At 39.5% G+C, this 21,261-nt stretch overlaps 1 protein-coding gene across 3 annotated transcripts in view; it reads left to right on the forward strand.

The window, feature by feature from the left end:
• ITGB6 (integrin, beta 6) overlaps nt 1-21,261 on the forward strand; it is an 85,812-nt gene that overhangs the window by 10,066 nt on the left and 54,485 nt on the right. For all 3 annotated transcript variants that reach the window (XM_011947116.1, XM_011947115.1, XM_011947117.1), the window contains 3 exons: nt 10,893-11,058; nt 12,299-12,460; nt 15,682-15,777. In XM_011947116.1, coding sequence (XP_011802506.1) covers nt 10,893-11,058; nt 12,299-12,460; nt 15,682-15,777 — 424 coding nt within the window. The remainder of the gene's footprint in view (nt 1-10,892; nt 11,059-12,298; nt 12,461-15,681; nt 15,778-21,261) is intronic.

The raw sequence follows: 21,261 nt of genomic DNA on the forward strand, positions 1-21,261 counted from the left end.
CCAGTCTGAGTGACAGGGTAAGACTGCATCTCCAAAAAAAAAAAAAAAAAAAGAATTGAATGAGTTAACGAATGAAAGCATTTGGCATTAGGCCTGACCATGACACATTCTCAATAAATAGAAAGTGCTATTAACAACAACAGGGTGTGATTAGGGGGAGACCAGAGCACTGTACAGGGGGGGGCAAAAAGTGGAGACCTGAAGGAGAATTCTATATTTGATCCCTTAAAAGGTTCAATATATCCTATTTTCTGAAGATTATTATTATTGGCAAGATTTACCATTAAGGTTATAAATAGCAAGTTCTTTTTTGTGGCAAAATTATAGGTTTTCCATTTCCATTATAATCCTAACTCTCTCAGTTTCTCTGTCTAGATAGTATCACCTCATACACACACACATACATATACATGTCAAGATTAAAAAATCAGTCTTCTGATCAAACTAAACCTTATAATTTTAGAATAAAATGTTCTTAGTAGGAAAGCAATTAGAGGTAAAAGGAAAGAGCATAGAATTTTTCAGACCTGGGTTACAATCCTAACTTTGGATAAACAATTACTCTCTTTGAGCTCAGTCTCATCACTTATAAATGGGAATAATAATATTGACCTCCTAGAGTAATTGTGAGAACCGAATGAACTCAGAACAAAACAGACATTCAAAACAAATGTTAATTTTTTCTTCCTCTCATTACCACTTACTAATTTATCTCTAGTTATTTTAATCTAGTAGTCCTTAGACTTTTAGATCTCAGGACTCCCTTAGACTCTTAAAAATTAAGAGTCCCAAGAGCTTTAGTTTATGTGGGTTATATATACCCATAATCATCATACTAGAAAGTAAAATGGAAATGTCTTAAAATAATTATCTATTGATTTATTTAATAATTATAATAAGACACCCACTGCATATTACTGTAATATGTTTTTATGAAAACTAACTGTATTTTCTGAAACAAAACAAAAATTAACAGGCCTTCTGCTCTAAAATGGAGCAGCACTGTTTTATATATTTGGAAATCTCTTTAAACATCTGGTTTAATGGAAGACAACTGGATTCTCTATCTGCTTCTGCATTTAATCTTTTGCCTTTTTCAAAAATTGAATTCCATGAAGAAAGTCAAACCTCATATAAACGTGTAGTTGGAAAAGGAAGAAGCATGTAATAGCTTTTTTCAATGCCTGTGGACATTCTTCTTCGATATTACCTTCAAACTAGATAACAGGTGATAGTAGATAACAGGTAAAACTAGATAACAGGTGAAAGTAGTTTCAACGAGGAATCTGAAACATCAGTGAATGTTTCATGTTGTTAACCTGAAAAGCCATTGGTCTCTTTTCATTTTGAATGGCTTTTTTAAACCAGTGTATGATTTTGTAATATGATGCTTTATTCTTTGTGAAATATTGATTCAGTGAGCTATGCAGACCTTACAGATTTCATGATACAATATCAAAAAAATCACATTTGTTAATATCACTACCATTCTCATCAGACAAATCTTAAAGTATTGGGAAGTATTGTTTTTTCTATTTTATTATTATTATTATACTTTAAGTTCTGAGATACATGTGCAGAATGTACAGGTTTGTTACATAGTTATACACTTGCCGTGGTGGTTTGCTGCACCCATCAACCCGTCATCTACATTAGGTATTTCTCCTAGTGCTTTCCCTCCCACTAGCCTCCCACCTCCCGACAGGCCCTGGTGTGTGATGTTCCCCTCCCTGTGCCCATGTGTTCTCATTGTTCAACTCCCACTTATGAGTGAGAACATGCTGTTTGGTTTTCTGTTCTTGTGTTAGTTTGCTGAGTATGATGGTTTGAGCTTCATCCATGTCCCTGCGAAGGACACGAACTCATCCTTTTTTATGGCTGTACAGTATTCCATGGTGTATATGTGCCACATTTTCTTTATCCAGTCTATCACTGATGGACATTTGGGTTGTTTCCAAGCGTTTGCTATCTTGAACAGTGCCGCAATAAACATACGTGTGCATGTGTCTTTATAGTAGAATGATTTATAATCCTTTGGGTATATACCCAGTAATGGGATTGCTAAGTCAAATGGTATTTCTGGTTCTAGATCCTTGAGGAATAGCCACACTGTCTTCCACAATGATTGAACTAATTTACACTCCTACCAACAGTGTAAAAGCATTTCTATTTCTCCACATCCTCTGCAGCATCTGTTGTTTCCTGACTTTTTAATGATTGCCATTCTAACTGGCATGAGATGGTATCTCATTGTGGTTTTGCTTTGCATTTCTCTAATGACCAGTGATGATGAGCTTTTTTCCATGTTTCTTGGCCACATAAATGTCTTCTTTTGAGAAGTGTCTGTTCATATCCTTTGCCCACTTTTTGATGAGATTTTTTTGTTGTTGTTCGTTTTTTGTTTTTTGTAAATTTGTTTAAGTTATTTGTAGATTCTGGATATTAGCCCTTCATCAGATGGATAGATTGCAGAAATTTTCTCCCATTCTGTAGGTTTCCTGTTCATTCCGATGATAGTTTCTTTTGTTGTGCAGAAGCTCTTTAGTTTAATTAGATCCCATTTGTCAATTTTGACTTTTATTGCTTTTAGTGTTTTAGTCATGAAGTCTTTGCCCATACCTATATCCTGAATGGTATTACCTAGATTTTCTTCTAGGGTTTTTATGGTTTTAGGTCTTATGTTTATGTCTTTAATCCATCTTGAGTTAATTTTTGTATAAGGTGTAAGGAAGGTGTCCAATTTCAGTTTTTTGCATACAGCTAGTCAGTTTTTCCAACACCACTTATTAAGTAGAGAATCCTTTCCCCATTGCTTGATTTGTCAAAGATCAGATGGTTGTAGATGTGTGGCATTATTTCTGAGGTCTCTGTTCTGTTCCATTGGTCTGTATATCTGTTTTGGTACCAGTACCATGCTGTTTTGGTTACTGTAGCTTTGTAGTATAGTTTGAAGTCAGGTGGCATGATGCCTCCAGCTTTGTTCTTTTGCTTAAGATTGTCTTGGCTATACGGGCTCCTTTTTGATTCCATATGAAATTTAAAGTAGTTTTTTCTAAATCTGTGAAGAAAATCAATGGTAGCTTGATGGGGATAGCATTGAATCTATAAATTACTTTGAGCAGTATGGCTATATTCACGATATTGATTCTTCCTATCCACTAGCATGGAATGTGTTTCCATTTGTTTTTGTCCTCTCTTATTCCTTGAGCAGTGGTTTGTAGTTCTTGAAAAGGTCCTTCGCATCCCTTGTAAGTTGGATTCCTGGGTATTTTATTCTCTTTGTAGCAATTACAAATGGGAGTTCACTCATGATTTGGCTCTCTGTCTGTTAGTGTTGTATAGGAATGCTTGTGATTTTTGCACATTGATTTTGTATCCTGAGACTTTGCTGAAGTTGTTTATCAGCTTAAGGAGATTTTGGGCTGAGACGATGGAGTTTTCTAAATATACAATCTTGTCATCTGCAAACAGAGACAATTTGATTTCCTCTCTTTCTATTTGAATACGCTTTATTTCTTTCTCTTGCCTGATTGCCCTGGCCAGAACTTCGAATACAATGTTGAATAGGGGTGGTGAAAGAGGGAATTCTTGTCTTGTGGCGGTTTTCAAAGGGAATACTTCCAGCTTTTGCCCATTCAGTATGATATTGGCTTTTGGTTTGTCATGAATAGCTCTTATTATTTTCAGATATGTTCCATCAACATCTAGTTTATTGAGAGTTTTTTGCATGAAGGGGTGTTGAATTTTGTCAAGGGCCTTTTCTGCATCTATTGAGATAATCATGTGATTTTTGTCTTTGGTTCTGTTTATGTGATGGATTATGTTTATTGATTTGCATATGTTGAACCAGCCTTGCATCACAGGGATGAAGCCAACTTGATCGTGGTGGATAAGCTTTTTGATGTGCTGCTGGATTTAGTTTGCCAGTATTTTCTCGAGGATTTTCACATCAATGTTCATCGGGGGTATTGGCCTGAAATTTTCTTTTTTTGTTGTGTCTCTGCCAGGCTTTTGTATTAGGATGATACTGGCCTCATAAAATGAGTTAGAGAGGATTCCCTCTTTTTCTATTGTTTGGAATAGCTTCAAAAGGAATGGTAACAGCTCCTATTTGTACCTCTGGTAGAATTTGGCTGTGAATATATCTGGTCCTGGGCATTTTTTTGTTGGTAGGCTATTAATTACTATCTCAATTTCAGAACTTGTTATTAGTTGATTCAGGTATTCAGCTTCTTCCTGGTTTAGTCTTGGGACGGTGTATGTGTCCAGGAATTTATCCATTTCTTCTAGATTTTCTAGTTTATTTGCATAGAGGTATTTATAGTATTCGCTGATGGTACTTTGTATTTCTGTGGGATCAGTGGTGATGTCCCGTTTATCATTTTTTATTGTGTCATCGTGTCTGTTTGATTCTTCTCTCTTTTCTTCTTTATTAGTTTGGCTAGTGGTTTATCTATTTTGTTAATCTTTTCAAAAAACCAGCTCCTGGATTCACTGATTTTTTTAAAAGGATTTTTGTGTCTCTATCTCCTTCAGTTCTGCTCTAATCTTAGTTATTTGGTATCTTCTACTAGCTTTGGAATTTGTTTGCTCCTGCTTCTCTAGTTCTTTTAATTGTGATGTTAGGGTGTCGATGTTAGATCTTTCCCACTTTCTCCTGTGGATATTTAGTTCTATAAATTTCTCTCTAAACACTGCTTTAGCTGTGTCTCAGAGATTCTAGTACATTATGTCTTTGTTCTCATCGGTTTCAAATAACTTCTTTATTTCTGTCTTCATTTCATTATTTACCCAGGAGCATGTTATTCAGTTTCCATGTAGTTGTGTGATTTTGAGTGAGTTTCTTAATCCTCAGTTCTAGTTTGATTGCACTATGGTATGAGAGACTGTGTGTTATGATTTCAGTTCTTTTGCATTTGCTGAGGAGTGTTTTACTTCCAATTATGTGGTCAATTTTAGAATAACTGTGATTTGGTGCTGAGAAGAGTGTATATTCTGTTGATTTTGGGTGGAGAGTCCTGTAGATGTCTATTACATCTGCTTGGTCCAGAGCTGAGTTCAAGTCCTGAATATCCTTGTTAATTTTCAGTCTCATTGATTTGTCTAATATTGACAGTGGGGTGTTAAAATCTCCCACTATTATTGTGTGGGAGTCTAAGTTTCTTTGTAGGTCTCTAAAGACTTGCTTTATGAATCTGGGTGCTGCTGTATTGGGTGCATATATATTTAGGATAGTTGGCTCTTCTTGTTGTGTTGATCCCTTTACCATTATGTAATGCCCTTCTTTGTCTTTTTTGATCTTTGTTGGTTTAAAATCTGTTTTAAACCAACTCCTGCTTTTTTTGCTTTCCATTTGTTTGGTAAATCTTCCTCCAACCCTTTATTTTGAGCCCATGTGTGTCTTTGTACGTGACATGCATCTCCTGAATACACACCAATGGATCCTGACTGTTTATCCAATTTGCCAGTCTGTGTCTTTTAATTGGGGCATTTAGCCCATTTACATTTAAGGTTAAGGTTGTTATGTGTGAATCTGATTCTGCCATTATGATTTTAGCTGGTTATTTTGCCTGTTAGCTGATGCATTTTCTTTATAGCTTTGACGGTCTTTACAGTTTGGTATGTTTTCACAGTGGCTGATACCGGTTTTTTCTTTCCATATTTAGTACTTCCTTCAGAAGCTCTTGTAAGGCAGTCCTGGTGGTGACAAAATCTCTCAGCATTTGCTTGTCTGTAAAGGATTTTATTTCCCCTTTGCTTATGAATCTCAGTTTGGTTGGATATGAAATTCTGGGTTGAAAATTCTTTTCTTTAAGAATGTTGAATATTGGTCCCCACTCTCTTCTGGCTTGTAGGGTTTCTGCAGAGAGATCTACTGTTAGTCTAATGGGTTTCCCTTTGTGGGTAATCCAACCTTTCTCTCCTGGTTGCCCTTAATATTTTTTCCTTCATTTCAACCTTGGTGAATCTGATGATTATGTGTCTTGGGGTTGCTCTTCTAGAGGATTATCTTTGTGGTGTTCTCTGTATTTCCTGAATTTGAATGTTGGTCTGCCTTGCTAAGTTGGGGAAGTTCTCCTGGATAATATCCTTAAGAGTGTTTTCCAACTTGGTTCCATTCTCCCTGTCACTTTCAGGTACACCAGTCAAACATAGGTTTGGTCTTTTCACATAGTCCCATATTTCTTGGAGGCTTTGTTTGCTCCTTTTCATTCTTTCTTCTCCAATCTTGTCTTAATGCTTTATTTCGTTAAGTTGATCTTCAGTCTCTGATATCCTTTCTTCCACTTGATCGATTCAGCTTTTGATACTTGCATATGCTTCATGAAGTTCTCGTGCTGTGTTTTTCAGCTCCATCAGGTCATTTATGTTCTTCTCTAAACTGGTTATTCTGGTTAGCAATTCCTCTAACCTTTTTTCAAGGTTCTTAGCTTCCTTGCATTGGGTTAGAACATGCTCTTTTAGTTCAGAGGAGTTTGTTATTACCCACCTTCTGAAGCCTACTTCTGTCAATTCATCAAATTCATTCTCCGTCCAGTTTTGTTCTCTTGCTGGCAAGGAGCTGTGATCCTTTGGAGGATAAGAGGCATTCTGGGTTTTGGAATTTTCAGCCTTTTTGTATTGGTTTTTCCTCATCTTCGTGGATTTATTTATGTTTGGTCTTTGATGTTGGTAACCTTCAGATGGGGTTTTTGTGTGGATGTCCTTTTTGTTGATATTGATGCCATTCCTTTGTTTATTAGTTTTTCTTCTAATAACCAGGCCCCTCTGCTGCAGGTCTGCTGAAGTCTGCTGGAGGTCCACTCCAGACCCTGTTTGCCTGGGTATCACCAGCGGAGGCTGCAGAACAGCAAAGAATGCTGCCTGTTTCCTCCTTCCTGTGGAAGCTGTGGCCCAGAGGGGCACCTGCCAGATGCCAGCTGGAGTTCTCCTGTATGAGGTGTCTGTTGACCCCTGCTGAGATGTGTCTCCCAGTCAGGAGGCACAGGGGTCAGGAACCCACTTGAGGAGGCAGTCTGTCCCTTAGCAGAGCTGGAGCACTGTGCTGGGAGATCCACTGCTCTCTTCAGAGCTGGCAGGCAGGAACATTTAAGTCTGCTGAAGCTGTGCCCGCAGTCACCCCTTTCCCCAGGTGCTCTGTCCCAGGGAGATGGGAGTTTCATCTAAAAGTCCCTGACTGGGGCTACTGCCTTTCTTTCAAAGATGTCCTGCCCAGAGAGGAGGAATCTAGAGAGGCAGTCTGGCTACAGAGGCTTTGCCCAGCTGCAGTGAGCTCTGCCTAATTCGAAACTTCCTGGTGGCTTTGTTTACACTGAGGGGAAATTGCCTACTTAACCCTCAGTAATGGCAGATGCCCCTCCCCCTACCAAGCTCCAGTGTCAGACTCCTGTGCTAGCAGCGAGAATTTCAAGCCAGCAGATCTTAGCTTACTGGGCTCCATGTAGGTAGGATCTGCTGAGCTAGACCACTTGGCTCCCTGGCTTCAGCTCCCTTTTCGGGGAGTGAACGGTTCTGTCTTGCTGGCATTCCAGGTGCCACTGGGGTATGAACAAAACTCCAGCAGATAACTAGATGTCTGCCCAAACGGCCGCCCAGTTTTGTGCTTGAGACCCAGGGCCCTGGTGATATAGGCACCCGAGGGAATCTCCTGGTCTGCAGGTTGCGAAGACTGTGGGAAAAGTGAAGTATCTGGGCTGAAATGCACCATTCCTCATAGCACAGTCCCTCATGGCTTCCCTTGGCTAGGGGAGGGAGTTCCCTGACCACCTGAGCTTCCATGGTAAGGTGACGCCCCACCCTGCTTTGGCTCACCCTTTATAGGCTGCACCCACTGTCTAACCAGTCCCAATGAGATGAGCTGGGTATCTCAATTGGAAATGCAGAAATCACCTGTCTTCTGCATTGATCTCGCTGCAAGCTGCATACCGGAGCTGTTCCTATTTGATCATCTTACCAGCCTTCTCACTACTGTTTTCATATCATCAGTCAAATGTCAACACAGTGAAGAAGGCAAATGACATCTCTGAATCACTATGAAAATAGTTTAATCTGAAGGACCTCCTGCAAGGTCTCAGGGACTCTCATGGGTCTGTGCACCACACTTTAAAAACCACAGCAAACCCCCATCACACACAATTTGCCTATATAAGAAACCCACACAGGTACCTCTAAACATAAAATAAACTTAAATACTAATAAAAATAAAAATCACCCTTTTGCCGGGTGCAGTGGCACATGCCCGTAGTCCCAGAGCCAGAGGATTGCTTAAGCCCAGGAGTTTGAGTCCAGCCTGGGCAACATAGGAGTCCAAGGCTCTATAAAAAGAAAGAAAACCCACCTCTTTAATCAACTCTTTAATGCTTTTTGGAGTAGCTCTTTTATTTTCACTGGATGGAGAGTCACTAAAACTTTTTCTCACCCTGTGAAGAATGCCGAAATGGTTTACATTTTTTAACAGAATTTCTTTTGCTGTTGTCTAAGATACAGCAACAATAAGTGTTTTCTTCATTTTCATATGCATAAATGAGTTTAATGTGTATTTAAAAGTATTTAATTGCACAAAAGTTAAAATTTCTTCCTCTATTAAACATTTTGAAGGATTTTTTTTTTGAGACGGATTTTCACTCTTGATACCCAGGCTAGAGTGCAATGGCGCAATCTTGGCTCACTGCAACCTCCGCCTCCCAGGTTCAAGTGATTCTGCTGCCTCAGCCTCCCAAGTAGCTGGGATTACAGGCGTGTGCCACCATGCCCAGCTAATTTTTTTGGGTTTTTTTGTATTTTTAGTGGAGACAGGGTTTCACCATGTTGGTCTGGCTGGTCTCGAACTCCTGACCTCAAGTAATCCACCTGTCTCTGCCTCCCAAAGTGCTGGGATTACAGGCGTGAACCACTGTGCCCGGCTGAAGGATTTTTTTAACATCATTTCATGTATACTGTGGTATTTTTTGTTTTGTTTTGAATTTACACCAATAGTGAGTTTATTGTCGTTTTTCAAAAGAGGAAACTGAAGCACAAAATGCTGGAATGGGCTGGGCGTGGTGGCTCACACCTGTAATCCCAGCCCTTGGGAGGCCGAGGCGGGCAGATCACCTGAGGTCAAGAGTTTGAGACCAGTCTGGCCAACATGGCGAAACCCTGTCTCTACTAAAAATACAATGATGATGATGATGATGATAATAATAATAAGCTGGATGTGGTGGTGCATGCCTGTAATCTCAGCTACTTGGGAGGCTAAGGCAGGAGAATCATTTGAACCCAAGAGGCAGAAGTTGCAGTGAGCTGAGATGGCACCACCACATTCCAGCCTGGGCAACAGAATGAGACTCCATCTCCAAAAAAAAAAAGAAAGAAAGAAAGAAAAATCCTAGAATGGGCCTGGTGCGGTGCTCACGCCTGTAATCCTAGCACTTTGGGAGGCCGAGGTGGGCAGATCACGAGGTGAGGAGATTGAGACCATCCTGGCTAACACGGTGAAACCCCGTCTCTACTAAACATACAAAAAATTAGCCAGGCATGGTTTCGGGCACCTGTAGTCCCAGCTGCTCGGGAGGCTGAGGCGGGAGAATGGCGTGAACCCAGGAGGGGAACTTGCAGTGAGCTGAGATAGTGCCACTGCACTCTAGCCTGGGCGACAGAGCGAGACTTGGTCTCAAAAAAAAAAAAAAGAAAAAGAAACGCTAGAATGAATTTCCTCTATGTTCACACACATAAACATATATGAGTATATGGTATATAGTTTCTTATTGCAAAGGTAATAAGTCCATGTGAAAATACAGACAAAAGTATGAAATGGAAGTCATTTCAGTTGGAATCCTCTATACGATTATCCTCATTTTAAAATCCAAAGCTCAGAAGTGTTGAGTAACTTGCCCAAAGTTTCATGCACAGCTAGAAACTTGCTTTCAAAATAAGATGTGGCTGAACTCGGGCCAGGCGCGGTGGCTCAAGCCTGTAATCCCAGCACTTTGGGAGGCCGAGATGGGTGGATCACGAGGTCAGGAGATCGAGACCATCCTGGCTAACACGGTGAAACCCCGTCTCTACTAAAAAAAAAAATACAAAAAAACTAGCCGGGCAAGGTCGCGGGCGCCTGTAGTCCCAGCGACTCGGGAGGCTGAGGCAGGAGAATGGCGTGAACCCAGGAGGTGGAGCTTGCAGTGAGCTGAGATCTGGCCACTGCACTCCAGCCTGGGTGGCAGAGCGAGACTCCGTCTCAAAAAAAAAAAAAAAAAAAAACGATGTGGCTGAACTCATGATCAGCCCTTCGTGTTCTGCTTTAATATCTTTGGTGCAGATTTCATCGTAACATTGTACTTTAAGTAGTGGTTTTATTTCTAGGCTGGTCTATTCAATCCCAGTAGAGTTGGACTCTCAAACCAAGAATGCTGCTACAATTGTTGGGCCCTTGGCAGGCAGACCTGGGAGTACAGGAGGGAGCAGAGAAAAAAGAAGACAGGTTCCTCTATTGTCTTGCTACAGGGTGATTCATACTTGATGACAGCCTGAGATATCAGAATACAAAGGAATTGTCATTATATAAACTTAGTGGTGAATTTTGGTTGGGAGCCCATAGAAGGTAGTGATTACACACACACAGACACACACACACGCACACACAGGAGTCTGATCACCTGATTATCTGTTATCTGAGTTTGAGCCAGTGCAGGACACACAATAAGCTCTAAATGAGTGTTAGCTAATATGGTCAACATTTTAGCTATGTTGTCAACAACATATGGGGATGATGTCAACAACCTTAACAGTGAGATTCATAGCTGAGTTATAGAGTCAGGCCCTTGAGAAAAACTAATCTTCATTTAAGAGAATGTTGCTAAGCTATCAGATCCATTATATTTCATCAATAATATTTTTGCATCTTACTTTTGCAGTAGTATTCCATACTTCTGTTTACCTACATTTGGATTCAAGCACATTTTGCCATTGACGAATGATGCTGAAAGATTCAATGAAATTGTGAAGAATCAGAAAATTTCTGCTAATATCGACACACCCGAAGGTGGATTTGATGCAATTATGCAAGCTGCTGTGTGTAAGGTATGCTGAAAGGAGTGCTGTTTCACTCTGTTAACATAAAGTTCATCTCTTATTAACAATTCTACTTCAAAAAGATTAGCTAATTTCCTTTCCTTTGATCTCTAAATTTCTACATTTCGTATTTTTCTTAAAATACACAATTTTTGCCAAATGTTTAATTAAATGATGTTGAAATAGGGACTGTTCTTTATGCCTATGATGAATAATCTAAGAACATTGTGTTGGGAAAATTTAGTTGAAACAATAGCTATGCATGATTAATTTTCGAAGATCAAGATCAGATTAGTTTTTGGATTAATCATGATAAAAAAATCAAGGGTAGAACATTTATTTTAAAAAGTTAAAATGCTTTGAATCAGTATATGTCCATACATATGACTACATAGCTATTGTTTTGAATCAACAAAGTAAGCTTTGGAAGTGTGCTGTCTCTACAACATCACAGGAACACTGCTCCTCCTTGACTATCTGACAGGTATCCACAAGAATGATTCCCCTGTCTTTAGGCAAGAGCCCTTCATGGAAAATATCAGGAAACAAACAAGGCTGAAGCTCCTAGAAAGTGGGAGGGCCAGGGAATTAGAGGAGGAAGGAAAGGAATAAGGTGGGATGGAACAGCCAGGATGCGTTTTTACCCAGTTGGTTCCTGAACTAATATTAATGAAAGGGGAGGGCTTTACTAAACACCAACAACAGACAATTTTAATTAGCAGGACCTTGGGGCCACACTTGCATAAGCAATGCTTGTCCTTGTATTAGGTTTATAATTTTTGGATGACATCGTTAGAAAGAGAAATATGTGCCTAGATGCTGGGTGACATTTTAATGAAACAGGCTTACTTTGAGCCCCTTTAACATTGCATTTTCATGAGTTTGGCTTCAATTTGGATTTGGGACCATCTATGACCTCCTCTGCTCAATTTTTTTGGAGAATTGAAAGCTGGATAGTAAAAATAATTTAACTATGTAAAAGTCAAGATCAACTGAATACTGATTGTAGTGGAGCTATGCTTTTCTGAAGCATAAATCATATGAAAATGTTATCCAGGAAAAAGCAAATGTCACAGAATTTCATGTTTTATTAAAAACATTAATATGATCAATTCACAATAGATAAAAAGGCTAAAATAGACTAGCAATATTATTTTTATAACTTAAATGTGTCCCAGCATAATTGATGCACACTCAATAAATGCCTGCCTCACTCCAGTATCACACAAATGTTTCTTTCTCACTGTAGGAAAAAATTGGTTGGCGGAATGACTCCCTCCACCTCCTGGTCTTTGTGAGTGATGCTGATTCTCATTTTGGAATGGACAGCAAACTGGCAGGCATCGTCATTCCTAATGACGGGCTTTGTCACTTGGACAGCAAGAATGAATACTCCATGTCAACTGTCTTGGTGTGTAACCTGCACTCTGTACTGTTTTCAGGGCTATAAGTAGGAGAATGAAGCAACAACTGGTGTAATACATGTGAAATAACTCACCCTTGGTGAAAGCCGTGCACATTTTCTAATTTGAGATTAACAAGTTGCCCCAGTTCAATTCTCAGCATCCTTAGAGGTTCCCACCGGAGCATAAGTGGGAGGTGGGACATGTGGGAAGCTGGATGTGCTATGAATCCCATGATCGCAGAACCTCCCCAACCTCTCAAAAAGCCTGAAGCAATACAGGCAGCTCATTCTGTTCTCAGCCACGGCCTCAGAAATGAGGGACCCAAACCAGAACAGTAACCATGTAGGATTTGTGGTGAATGATGGTCCCTGAATCATGCCATGCTTTCATGTTCCATGGGTAACAACTGGTCAGGTATGGCTTGGTTGGTGCTTATTAACCTTTGGCTTGTTTTTTGTAATTTATAAAATGCTAGTGACATTCAAAGAAAACAACTGACTTTCGTAAAACCAGGAAGAAATTTCAGAGCTCTTTGGACATGCATGATCTTCTCAATAGACCCCTATGTATCCAACCGCTTTTCCTGAACAGACCATGAGGCTGCCATGCTTGTGCACATGTTATTCCCTCTGCCTGGAATATTCTTCCCTCCTAGCCTGCTGAGAAACTCTTCATTATCCTTGAAAAGCCAGCTCAGTCATTACTGTCCCCAGAGAGCCTTCGTTGACCTCTGGTAGGCTCTGAAGCAATCGTCTTTCCCTTCAGTTGCATATGCAGATGTGTTCTTGTGCATCTCTACATAGAAATACGTTTTCTTACATCTCTCTTTCTTGTGCAATCCTCAGGGCCAGGCCTGGTTTATTATCTCTGTTTCCTGATAGCACAGTGCCTAGAACACAGTGGGTGCCAACTAATGTGTGAAATAGAGGCCGGGCGCATTGGCTCTCGCCTGTAATCCCAGCACTTTGGGAGGCCAAGGCAGCAGATCACGAGGTCAGGAGATCAAGACGATCCTGGCTAACACTGTGAAACCCCGTCTCTACTAAAAAATACAAAAAATTAGCCAGCACGGTGGCGGGCACCTGTAATCCCAGCTACTCGGGAGGCTGAGGCTGGAGAATGATGTGAACTTGGGAGGCAGAGCTTGCAGTGAGCCAAGATCGCACCACAGCACTCCAGCCTGGGCGACAAAGCAAGACTCTGTCTCAAAAAGAAGGAAAGAAAACAAAGAAATAGATTTGATTTCTGAAGCAGCAATCTGCAATTGTCACATTTTCCCCATTTAACACTTGGGGAAATATGGTACAGAGAATTTAAGTGACTTCTTAGAACAATGCTGTGGAGGTGTAGGTGGGGGAGAAAGAGAGAGGGAGGGGGTGCAAGAGGAGAGAAAGAGGGAGACAGGAACCCAGAATTCTAATGTCAATTGGAAAGCTATTCTCTAAAAACTCTTAACAGTTCATTACTCACTACTATTCCTTGACCTAAATTTCTAAATTTCAACATGAATATTTTCCCCAAACATTTGATCAATAGTATTTCCCAAATGTGTATATTCTTTAATCACATACTCTGCCTTTTCATATCACAATATTAGTGAGGATAGCCACATGTTGTCTTTTAGTCAGTGAGGGGGAAGAAACTGGAAAATTGATCCCCTTTTCATTACCCTTTTCTTGCAACTTTTCAAAAGCTCCACAAAAAGCTCCATTGTGAACGAGGCAAGATCATAAAAGCTAACACTACCTATTGCCTAATATGACCTTCTCAGCTAATAAATGTTCAAGTCCTTCTTTCTGAATAAGTTGAAACAAATCCACAGAAGCCAGAGACCATATCTATGCCTGTCTGCAACATAGCCCCCAGGTCCTCTAAGCACTTCCTGTGTACTCAAAACTTGGGCCAGATTCCTCAGGCCAAAAAAATAATACAAGGTGGTTCCTGACTTTGAACTTACAATATGGTTGTGGGAATTAAACCAATAGATCTGATTCAAATAGAAAACCAGCTTCACTCACCTACGAAGGGCTATGTGGTGTGACACTAGCACAGCAGCTGAGGGGTGTGGTAACGTGGAGATAAGGAGAGACTGGCACTGGAGGGATTTAGGCATCAGCATAAAGGATTTTTATGCAGTTAAAAAGCAGAGGAAATGGATACAATTTAGTATTTCTATTAATAAAAATCCAAACGTGATGGAAATCACATATGACACAGCAATTTGCAGTTGGGTAATTTATTGCAGTATTTTAGGCAAAACTACACTTTTCTCTCAACTTGAACCCTATGCCTAAAGAAGACTTTAGATGAAAATACTCCAGTAGTACTGAGAATATGTGAGTATTCCGTATCAGTGTACAGGAAGGCTTATTTATCAGTGTTCCTCCCTTTGGCTGACTTCTGTCATAATCAACATATTCTTAATTTAATTGTTAGCAGGCTAGTACCTCACTTGAGTTTCCTCTTTGTACTTTATTCACATTTAGATTCATATAATGGGCAAATGCACATCATGTTTTCCAAACTTGAAAAGTAAAGTGCATATTCAAATGTAAAAATTAAGCTTCTTTTATTTTTTGTAAAGTACTCATATCACTGAGAATGAATATGCCAATGGAACAGAAGTACAATGTAGTTTTCAATTGTCCTGTGAAAATATTGCAGGATTCCATATAACCAACTTGTGATATTAAAAAGGCAGTAAAACCAAACCCAAGGATTAGTACAGGAATGTCATAGTATGTCATACCTCAGCAACCCTCATTCCACCTCATCCAATTCCAATAGGAGTTTCAGAGCTACAAGGAGTCACCTCAGTCACGTATATCATAGTCCAACAGCCCCTCCCTCAACTGTAGCATCCCTAGCCTGCTGGTAAGTGTCACTTAGAAGGGAAAGAAATGTTTCTCTACCCTTGAAAATATGACACACTGTTAGTCTTTAAATAAATTTCAAATGGTCTTCTTAGAAGTGGCAGACCATGATACACCACATCAACAGGAACTGACTCTTAGGACTTGATTGGATTTATAAGATTTAGAAAAAGATTATTAAACCAACTACGTGAATAATGCTAATTGTGTATTTGTTTACTTAGAGTGATAGAGCTATAATGCCTGTGAGCATTGAAATGCCAAACTCAGAAAGATATCTTTGAAATCAATATTCCTTTCTTTATTTACATTATTTTATTGAGATGATGCAAAATTATATATGTTAATTTTAGGAATATCCAACAATTGGACAACTCATTGATAAACTGGTACAAAACAACGTGTTATTGATCTTCGCTGTAACCCAAGAACAAGTTCATTTATATGAGGTAAGCAAAAATATCTTGGGAAATTCCTTCAAGGAGATTATGTGACATGAAACTTTAACATTAACTCTGTGAGTTTAACACATGGGAAGACCATTAGATAATCATTAACACATACCAAATGTACTGGGCGTTTGGCCAAGTGGATTCATTTAGTGCTTGCAATTTAAATTGTAAACACCGAGGTGCAGTAGGGTGTGGGGAGCAGATAAGGTGGGATGAGAGAGACTGAGTTAAGGAAATGAAATAGATAGACTGGAGGAGAGTATCAACAAATATAGGACCACCTACCTAAAAGAAAATTTATTCTCTGTCCCCTTGAATTATTTCATCTGATGAGGGAGTTAACAGAGAAAATCTTAAGAGTGGGAGGAGAATTGACTTCACCTTCTTTGGCATTTGCAAATTAGATACTTAGAAAAGACACACATAGAGACACAAGCTATTGAGAAGTGGAAAGTTAAAGGAAAAAACTTATTATATGGGGCCAAAAAATAATTTATCACTTAAACCAGCTGGATTTGCAGCTCAAGTGTTTGAATGGAAGCATCAACTGGAAAAAGGGAACGGTTTCATTAGATGAAGTGCTGTCCCCAAACCACTGTGCAAACTGCAAAAAAATACGACATATGCACATAAAAAGATTTCTGTGGTTTTTTCCCAGCCTAGGAAAAGTAATATGTCAAATGCCCTGAATTGATTTACTCCTAATCTATAGTTTTACAGAGAAGTAAGGAGTCTTTAGCAGAGGCCCTAAAAATAATGCAGAGAAATTAAATAGTCTGTGCCTTCTGTGCAGAAGCGTCAAATGCTCCTAAATACAGAGTTCGATCTCTCATTCCTTTTGAAAGGACCTCTTAACTTGCTTGGTGACTTCACAGGGCTTCTGAAACTCTCAGATTATGTCACAGAAGGCTTTGATTAAATGCCACTCACTACTAAGGACGGTACAGCCCCATGAACTTGCATCAGGTTCTGTAGAAAGGATCCAGCAGGAGATGCTATCTTGCATTTTGAATGAGAGAAGGGTATTGTACTCCCAGGTGAGATTGCCTTCTGCTGCAAACCAAGGAAGTTCCTTGCAATCAAGCTCTATACTTGAAACCTTTGTTCTACACAGAGACCATGTGGGTTCACCTGATCTGGGCATTTTCTTCAGGCTTTTTAGTATGTGATATTTGTTTCCAGTGGTTTTAAGTAGTAGAGTTGCAGCTGAGACTTTTTTTTAAATACCCTCAAATACAATAGTGAGTCTATTCTGCCTTTGATCCTTAAGGCTAGTGTGAGAGGACCCTGGGGGTCACAACACCTTCTCCACAGCAAGGCTCCAGTTTAGGAGTGGGAGAAGGAGTTGCACAGGACTTTTCTTCAAAGGGGAGTCTAGGGAATGCGATTGATGATCATGAACATAGACTTCCATAACTCACTTTGGTAATAGTCTTTAAGACTCACAACTCATTTATACGTCTCCCCAAAACCACTATTAAAAAGACAGAGGAAGATGAAAAATCACTACATGGCAAAACAGAATCTGTCGGATTTAAGCTAGTTGCATCCATGATTCCCCCGTTGCAAGGGAAATTATCATTTCTGAGGAAAATGCCAGATTAGAGCCTGCCTCTAATGTAACAGCAGGACATCGATTTTGCCTGTCTTCTAATCTCATTATGAGGTGAATTTATGTTCTGTCATGATCTGTGGTCTTTACCATCCAGCCTTCACTAAATTCAAAGGGACATTTTCAGGGGGTCATATGACAGTCCAGGTCAGCCACCCACTCTATGACTCTGACCATTTCATTGTTTTATTTTTATTTTGATGGGCTCATCATTCCATCTGTATTAGTGGGGGGCAGGCAGCAGCCTGGCCTAAGGATAATAACAGCAACATTGCACGTCCTTGAAGCCTTCACGCAGCATAAAAATGCTGATCTTCCCTTTTATTGATAATGAAAACTGAAAACGGTCCACTAGTGGCTTGTGTTGCCTTTCAATTCACATCTTTTAGGAGTCCTGTGTGTGCAGGAGTCCTGTGCAATTTGATGTTTGGATAACTGTGATATAAGGAACGTAGCTACTGAAGAATCACTGAAAAATAAAAACCAGTGATAGAAATAAATAAAGCGATTAGGTGGTTAGATCTCATGAAAATTCCAGAAGGAAAATTATTTGCCCAAGGTACATATTAAGCATAGTTACTTGCCTGCACAGGCAGTACAGGTTTAGGTTCAACGAAGGCCCTGTCTGCAGCAAATTAAATTTATGTTGCCCACTCATGAAATGCAGGAAAAATGACTGTTTTTTAGTGATTGTGGTAGGAGGCTTTGGACTGCCCAGGTGTGTAGTGTGCCTGTACATTGTTGTAACAGAGATGAACAGCGAAACGCATAAAGTAAGCAGTTTTGCCTTCAGTTCAGTATGACTGTAGTGTGCACCCCAGACTCCAGCCAACAGAATATTTTTGAATAAACTTATTATGATGAATAGTTTCCTGTTTGTCCAATTATAGGGTTCAAAAGATAATGATGATAATAGACTGAGCAGTGGGTAGTATATTACATTCTAGAGCTAACTACCATTTTGAATCAGGATTCAATTACCCAAGTTAAAAAAAAGTTTTTATATTTCCTCTGTTATTTTAAAATGTTTACTGTTAATTTACGATAGATAGTATCAGGCCACTAAACCTTAACTGTCTTATTTGAATAGTTTCTCTTTCCTAGTGAGCTATTGAGATAAAAAGCAATTAAATCAATATTCTTTATGACGTTGTCAAAACTTATTGTTAATCACTGTGGGCTATTTCCAAGGCTTCAAAATATCCTATATCTATTCAAAATACCTACATCTGGCTTGAAAAGATGACTTTAGTGAAGTTAATAGCAATAATTATTATATGACCTGGTATTTGTGATGTAATGCTGAAACACAGCAATTAGAAAGTAAACAAGAAGTACACTGGTACTTCCAGTTTACTCACTAACTTCTGTGACCACTGATTAATATCTCTTGGCTATTAGGACAAAGCAATGTTTCTAAAGCCTGAGAGAAGGGGAGTACAAGCAGGTTTTTATGCAGCCAAAGAGACCTTTCCTCTGGAGACAAAAACCCCTCAATCATTAGCTCTTTGAGGAGAATAACAGGTCTCACTCATCTGTTTAGGCCAATTCTCGAAGCACAGTAGATTCTCAGTAGCTTTTGTGAAATGAATTACAAATTGTAATGAGAGTACTTCATCTTTTCTAAAATTGGGTCGAGAGAAAGACTTGGAATTTTACGTGACAAATACTTGTTAAGATTGAGGAAGCCCATGTGCACAGAGCAAGTGGGGGGCACCTGACCATTGCCAGGAACTTCTGCAGCCCTGGCTGTCCCTTCTTCCATCTCTCCCACATTGGACGCAGATGGCAATGAGGAAAGAACACTCTGCCATCAACCTCAGGACCAACATGTTGGAGAAGCTCCACAGCCTTCTAGCGGGCCATAAAAGGAACACCCTGAGCAAGCACCCACCTGATGACCATTAGATCTATAAACAAACATAAAGAGCAGCCACATATGCCGTGAACCTGATGTCCTTGTGTGGCTTGTGGAAATTATCCACCATACATAAGTTTCCATTTTTTAGGAATCAATAACCCAGCTATTATTTTACCTCTTCTTTCTTCTACTTGGTTCTTTTGAGCTTTTCACTGCAGCAAGGGAGGAAAACAGGCAGAGAAAATAGAGAAAGAAAATAAAAATTGGACCCCTTTGCTATTTGTTAGCCTGTTCTATTATTGTTTTGTTTTATAATGTTCCTGTTGGAAAGATCAAAACAATTTTGCTCCAGTGGAAATCTCTTTATCTCTCTGGCCTCAGTTTTTAGAAAATAAAAAGACTGGGTGGGAAGACTTCCAGCCTCAACAGTCAATGACCTTGATTCTGGAGGAGGGAAATTACCATGAATTCCAATGATCTCCACACAAATAACAAAGTTTAGTAAACTGTAATGTAACTAATTTTAGGGCACAGTCTAGATATTCTTTATCCTATCAATCTCATTCTGTAGTGGATGGAGTATTCCAAACTTATGATTTTAGTAAAAATAAAATCATCTAGGAGGAAAACGACAACTTCTGGATTATAAGACATCTCCGTGTGGGTAATAAATTGCTCTTTATTTAAGTGTAATGGAAAGTATTTTCATTTCTCCTTAATTGATAGTATCTGGGAACAAAGACTGAGGAGGGCCAGCTGCCTACACTTTCCTCGTTAATGAAAACATCCCTTAGAGAGGGAGGATTTGGAAATAAACCTTATGTCCTCAGATTATCAGTCAGTTGTTGGGAGTATTTTCCAAGCTAATTGATAAATCCTAACCATGAAAAATCATCAGTTACTCCTTAGATCACGCATAGTACTTTTCTTCTAAAGAACTCAAAGCCTCAAATTGAGAAAGTAAACACAAGAAAGAAAAAGGTACAGGTTTGAAGCAGGACCTTAATGAGATGCCTGATTAAGCCAATACTTGCAGAAATATGAAATGAGATTTTTTTTTTTTTCTTCAGACAGAGTCTCACTCTGTTGCCCAGGCTGGAGTGCAGTGGCATGATCTCAGCTCACTGCACCCTCCACCTCCCAGGTTCAAGTGATTCTCGTGCCTCAGCCTCCCGAGTAGCTAGGATTACAGATGTGCGCCACCATGCCCAGCTAATTTTTGTATTTTTAGTAGAGACAGGATTTCGTCATGTTAGTTCACCAAACTGATCTCAAACTCCTGGCCACATGTGAACCACAAACCTCGGCCTCCCAAAGTGCTGGGATTACAGGTGTGAGCCACTGTGCCGGATCTAAAATGTGATTTAAATAATGCAAGATCTAAATGCTTTGAGATTTACACAACACACAGGATATCAAGTCATTCATCCCTTCATTTCTCGAACATATCATGAGTACCTCCCGTGAACTAGGCCGAAGTTTGTGACTATAGAGGAGAATAAGATGTAGTGTCTGACTTAAGAAGTCTCAGAGAGCATCAGCAGACTTGTAAACTAATAGTTTGCCTAAAAGACAGAATGAGGGCATTTTAGAGTTGTGTTCTGGAAAGAGACTCCAGCCAAGGGGTCAGAGTTTTCATGTCTGTCAATGTTTTTATTCTTTTCTATTCACCATCTTTCTTATAAGGAGCAGCAAATTAATCAGCAATCATAAAACTGCTTTTGATGCTAACAGTATCATGGTATTTGGACCAAGTCTTTCACTTGATAGGGGTGAGGGCTAGAGAAGATATGCAACTATGACTATGAAAATAATAGTGTAATAGGGAACGTTTGTCGAGAGCTTATTAGGTGGCAGCCTGGGGGTTCAGGATTTTGCACTCATTTTATCATTTAAACTCCCTCTTATGGCTAAGAACCCAAAATAGCAAAGCAAACTGCATGTAACAGCCAAGATCTGAACCCAGGTAATCTGAATCTACAGTCATAATCACTGAGAGAACTCACAC

This window comes from Colobus angolensis, unplaced genomic scaffold (genome assembly GCF_000951035.1).
Source record: "Colobus angolensis palliatus isolate OR3802 unplaced genomic scaffold, Cang.pa_1.0 Scaffold259, whole genome shotgun sequence".
Classification (NCBI taxonomy): Eukaryota; Metazoa; Chordata; class Mammalia; order Primates; family Cercopithecidae; genus Colobus; species Colobus angolensis.